This window comes from Tarenaya hassleriana, unplaced genomic scaffold (assembly GCF_000463585.1).
Source record: "Tarenaya hassleriana unplaced genomic scaffold, ASM46358v1 Cleome27, whole genome shotgun sequence".
NCBI classification, from domain to species: domain Eukaryota; kingdom Viridiplantae; phylum Streptophyta; class Magnoliopsida; order Brassicales; family Cleomaceae; genus Tarenaya; species Tarenaya hassleriana.
This window is the reverse complement of record NW_010965946.1, coordinates 763,386-768,757: the sequence shown is the minus strand read 5'-3', so window position 1 is coordinate 768,757 and position 5,372 is coordinate 763,386. Positions and strand designations below refer to the sequence as shown.

The 5,372-nt window shown below is 40.4% G+C and overlaps 2 protein-coding genes across 5 annotated transcripts in view; both read right to left on the bottom strand.

The window, feature by feature from the left end:
- LOC104817599 (zinc finger protein ZAT9-like) overlaps positions 1-1,109 on the bottom strand; it is a 1,531-nt gene extending 422 nt beyond the window's left edge. Inside the window, exons 1-2 of the mRNA XM_010546849.1 lie at positions 1,044-1,109; positions 3-819 (exon numbers count right to left, since the gene is read on the bottom strand). Coding sequence (XP_010545151.1) covers positions 3-819; positions 1,044-1,093 — 867 coding nt within the window. The 5' untranslated portion in view covers positions 1,094-1,109. The remainder of the gene's footprint in view (positions 1-2; positions 820-1,043) is intronic.
- Positions 1,110-2,803: 1,694 nt separating this feature from the next.
- Positions 2,804-5,359, bottom strand: LOC104817217. 4 transcript variants are annotated; one of them, XR_772486.2, is made up of 8 exons: positions 5,210-5,359; positions 4,482-4,709; positions 4,315-4,424; positions 4,004-4,213; positions 3,755-3,916; positions 3,628-3,681; positions 3,390-3,536; positions 2,804-3,303 (listed from the first exon to the last, which is right to left on the bottom strand). XR_772486.2 is itself a non-coding variant. In XM_010546311.2 (8 exons), exons 4-8 carry the CDS (start codon positions 4,115-4,117, stop codon positions 3,283-3,285), a joined length of 498 nt encoding a protein of 165 aa, XP_010544613.1. In that variant the 5' UTR covers positions 4,118-4,213; positions 4,315-4,401; positions 4,482-4,712; positions 5,210-5,359; the 3' UTR covers positions 2,804-3,282. The 4 variants fall into 4 exon arrangements, 3 of the variants coding, with proteins under 3 accessions (XP_010544613.1, XP_010544611.1, XP_010544614.1); XM_010546311.2 differs by having other exon boundaries at positions 4,315-4,401; positions 4,482-4,712; XM_010546309.2 differs by having other exon boundaries at positions 4,315-4,401.
- Positions 5,360-5,372: the final 13 nt, after the last annotated feature.

The window sequence follows — 5,372 nt, the reverse complement described above, 5'->3', positions numbered from 1 at the left end:
ACCCTGAGACAGATCGTACACTCGTGGATTTTCTTCTCTGCTACCGCATTTCCAACCTCGTACCCTGTTCCTCGCCATTGATGCTGATCTGTTCTGCACACCCTGTTCTTCTTGTGGCTTGCCCTGTGTCCGCCCAGCGCCTGATACGATTTGAACACTCTGCCGCAAGTCTCGCACTTGTATTCGCCTCTTGCTCTGTTCTTGCTGGTTCTGTCTTCTTCTTCTCCGTTGTCGTTATCATCATCTTGATCGTCCTCTTGTACTTCTTTGGGTTTGCTCTCCTTTTTCCACTTATCCCTTGATAGCATCACGAGGCAAAAGGCGAGATCTTCCTCCGTCGATGCCGTGTCCGAAGCCGAGCTGAGAGGCTCCGGAACCGGAACGGTCGACCTGAAACCGAGTTGACTCGTTTTCAGCTTCTTGGCTTTGTCAGCATCTAACTCTCCGAGTTTCTGGTTACGTTTGGATCGTCTCCGGGTCAGTTTAATCCTGGAGGAGTCGGTTTCGCTTTCACCGGTTTGAAGAAGAACGGAGGCTATGGAGCCATGATCATCGACGACGGCGACATCATCTTCTTCCTCTTCGTCAGAAGAAGACGAAGAAGAAAAAGCCGATGAAGACGGAAGCAACTCACCCGACTCTGTCTCATCACCGAGTGGACTCGGCCGTTTCTCCTCCTCCTCACCATCATCTTCCTCGACACCGCATCTCTCTCGTTTCGCAGAAAGACCGAACACGTGAGATCTCACGTGACCGCCCAAAGCTCTTCCATTGAAACGCAGCCTACTTTTGTACCTCTCCATCTCCAAAAGACGAACCCTAAAACAGAGGAGAAGGAAGAAAAGTAGAAGCAGAATAAGAGACTAAGTAGTAGAGAGACTACAAGGAGAGCTACGGATTTAAGCTAAGATTTTACTTAATACAAATTCGAGAAACTATTTATTTAATTCGTTATGGAAACGGAAAAAAAAAAGGTGTAACAGTAAATCTATTCATAAAAGAGGCCTAATTAAAGCGTATGCATGGAGTGGTGAAGAAGCGACAATGTAACATGCGAGCCTTGCCCCGTTTCTGCAATCTCCTCCTCTTTCATGTATTTCCCAAAATACCCCTCAGACCTTAACAATATACCCGAAATACCACGTACCCAACGCGACTTTCATATTCTCAAAGATTTTTTTACATGCAGAAATATATATATATATATATATGTGTGTGTATATATATGTATACGACTCAGTGTTAGAGCTAAGGAGGCCCATTTTTGGACCCACCGAGAATTCATATGATAGATAGATCCATCTCACATTCTTTCTCCGTACAAACGCGGCGACGCATCACGTGATATCTTTCAATTCTTCACTCTTCTCGAAGAGCTCCCTTACACCTTTCATATTCTCAATACCAATGCTTGGGTTTTTTTTTTCCATTGGTCTATAATTCGTTAAAGTTCAAAGATTTTTTTACATGCATTACAATGTCAACGTTTGGAATTTTAACAATGGGTCGGGTCGCGGTAACATTTATCTCGTGTTAGAACTTTTATTAAGTATAAAAAAAATGTTTATTGAGATCTTTTACCATTTGCGTATGGGAATCCGAGTTTTTATAAATTTATTTTATGTTTTTATAAACTGATGTAGTTTGTTTTTTTTTGTATTAATACAATCACATTCAACCAAAAAAAAAGTATAAAAAAAAGATGGGGAAAAAAACTTATTTCTAGTTGTCGTTAAGTACCGATCAAAATATCACCAAATCATATATATATATATATATATATATATATATATATATATACACACTATTTAAAATATTTCCACGACCACACATGTTGCATAGCTATATTTTTTCTTCATTTTGAACGTGATGATGGGTTGCTTCTTGGTTCGAGCATGTATTTAAAATATATATACCAAATACCGAATGGGCCGATATCGAAGCCCAGATAGAAACCCGAGAAAAATGGAATAATAGAAATTGTGCATCTCAACAACTTAGTTTTTTAAATCAAATATTAAATATATTTCACGTTGATGTAGTTAGTTAATTTGATTTTTATAACATTTATTAATTATTAAAAAGTTTGTTTTCATCTATCCTACATACCAATCAAATATGATATTCCATATAAAATCTCAACCGCTGATTCAAACTCAAGTTGATATATAGTGAACATAATATATAATTAATTTTGTATTCGGGATCAGAAGGTATGAGAACTATATAGGAACAGTTTGAATACGAATTATTTCTTCGTGGGAACGGTACGAAAATATATATATAGACGAGTCTTCCCCTAAAGGCTGTTGCGGATGAGGAGTTGGATGATGAGGAGGAGGATGACGACGACGAACTTCATTTTGCGATGCGTTTGACGAAGATGAGAAGCATGCATATAAATGCACGTAAACTGTATTTATTTTTCTATCTAAATATTCAAATTGTGGTTGAGGGCGTGATCTCATAATTACGTTTCTTAATTTTTCACAACTTTTTTTCGTATTGAAATTTTAGCGTTCATCAAACACACATATATATTTCATTCCGTTAATTACATAATAAAAACTGAGAGAAACTCCGTTATAGTTATATATTTTTTTTTAATTCGTAAGTTCTAGAACACACAATCTAAATCAAACACCAAACGCACACCCTTGCTGAGTATATATCACAATTGAAATTTCATTCTTATGATAATAAACTTATTCTGGTCATCATCCATCTTAATTAGCTTTTTAATGTATACGATTTTCCTCAGTATTTAACGTGCGCGTCAAATTTCATAAAGAATGTTAATTTTACCGCCCCCCCCCCCCTAGAATGTACTTAACTTTTCGATCGTGCGTGTGTATATGTATGGGTGTCTATACATCACATCAGCACACCATTTGGCCTTCGTTATACATCACATCATCACATCAGAACACCACATGTCATCCTTCCTATCGGGTTTTGGCCAGGACCACCGTAGAAAAAGTGAGTTCTCCAAATCTCGCTCGACAAGATCTTCACGTTGTAACAATTTGGCAGAGTGACGGCGGTCTTCAGCACTCCCGGATCTCTTATAACGTTCGATGCATCGACTACGCTTATGTTCCGGAAATAGCTTGCCTTTCCAAACTCTTCATCTGCAAAGCGTCTACTCCCCATTTCCGTAGCGGTGTGTTTCCCGTTGGCGTTTCTGTTTGCAATTTCGCCTCCCCAAGAAACATGCGTTGCACCGTTTGGGACTATAGAACTCGGCCAATAACCGATAACGGTTCCATCAACCGCTAACCATCAGTCTCCTGTTCTTGGATCCTAACATATATGTATCAAAGTATGGTTGTGATCAACATAAGGTATTTCTTGGACAACAAGGAAACTAGATAATGTCCGAGCTTTACCTTGGCGATAAGCAACCTCATCCCGTATTGAGAACCACCATAGGTTGACACGGGTTGGATAGACGCGCCAAGGGCAAATGCACTGTTGGTCTGAATGAAGCCTGGGCAGTCGAGATTGTAGCAGCCCGTGTCTTTGCACAAATCCCTCTATTTTGTGTTTACACAACGTGTTAATACAACTTCTTTAAATGGAGACAACGGAAAGAACAAAAAAAAACAGATCAAGAACTATACGTACCGTCCAGTGGGTGAATAATCTTGGGTTGTCATCTTTGTATTTACCTTTGTAAACCTGCCATCGAATTCATGATGAGAAGCGAGAATTGAGTTTCAGAAGTAGAAAAGACAGAGAAACTAAGAAGTACCTGCCAACCAACTTCCAAAGTATTCAAATTCGAACCACGAACTCCACTCCAAACCCGAATCTGAGACACGCTAAACTCTTCCTCTTGGACCCTGGGTTTCCATACACTCAGTCCCACTCTTGCCCCGTTATACCTTCCTTCCTCGGTATAGACAATAGCGTACTGACATATCTCCAAGGTGTTAGAAAAAAAACGCAAAGCGACATACGATGGAAAATACCATAGCATGTCTCTTTTCGGAAAGTGTACCTCGTGGTGTAGGGTATTGTCTTGATACCCTTTCCCATACTTCTCGGCTGTTAACAGGTCTTCTTTTGATGGCCTTTTGATCGGAATGGTGGTTTTAGGACATTCCCCATTCATACGTCAAAGTTGAGTTATACCTCCCGGGACCATGCCATTGTCCAGATACAAATCATCCCGTCTGAAAAGACCTTCTATGTCGGAACTAGGCCTCATCTATTCACAATGTTTATCACCGATCGAATGTATATTAGCAAAAACAGAATAGAAAAGGTGTGGATATTTAAAATAGATATATGAAACTGTGCAGAGAAGACCTGGATTGTGTGGTTTCTAAGGAGAGGATCATCGAATGCCAGTTGCCCGGTGATAGGGACACAGTCGATGATATCTCCATCCGGAATCTGCTTAATTTACAAAACACAATCTATATATCACGAAATATTTTTGCAGCATATATATATATATAGAGGCACACACACACCTGGATGGAGTTAACAGGAGACTTGTTGCTGCGTTGCTTCGGCAGACATCCCTCGAGGTTTTGAGTTTTCTGTTACTATCACATTTGCTAGTATCAATAGGGGCAGCACAAAATTTGCTCGCTGATTCTTCATGATTATATCAAAATGCGGAGGAGGTGTTGTTCCTGCAGCAATTCCCCGACTTCTAACGAGCTCAAAATACTCCCGGGTACCTACAAAAACAGCCGCTGCTAATGCTAGTGTGAAAAACCCATCCTCCAGCCAGTACAACACCTCCGGCCAATAGTCCGATGCCGAGGCCAAATATGACTTACTAAAAGATAACCATTCCAGCAACACCACTTGTAATGCGAGCGAATGGTCGAAGCAGCTAATTGAACATAACCACCAATTGACCGACAATGACCTCTTAATATTCACGAGAAATTGCTCTATATTGAAATCCCGCAACACATGTGCATCGACTTCACAATTCTCTATCAATTCGATCCAATTAGCATCAGAAGAATGAATGACCCTCGATACCTTACACCAATCTGGCGTCATTGAGCTGATTTCCATCCCTTAAAACCACCATACCCATTGCCAATTAAGCTAAAACTGAGTCTCAATCTATCTCTCTCATGCAATATCAACTCGTTGTGATTCTTAGTCATCATGTTCTTCGACCCAAACACTCTAAGGACTTTAACAACATTTCAAAAGGTTCGGAAAACCATAAAGTTACCTCCTTTGAATCGTCACCGCCAAACCCGTTCGATTCAGCTCGGGCTATGGCAGTAATGACCCGCCGCCTGACAGAAACACGAACCGGGCGCGTACGGAACACTGGTTTGGCAGAGAATTGGGGGAGAATTAGGGTTTTCTTGGAGGAAGAGGGGCAAGGGTAG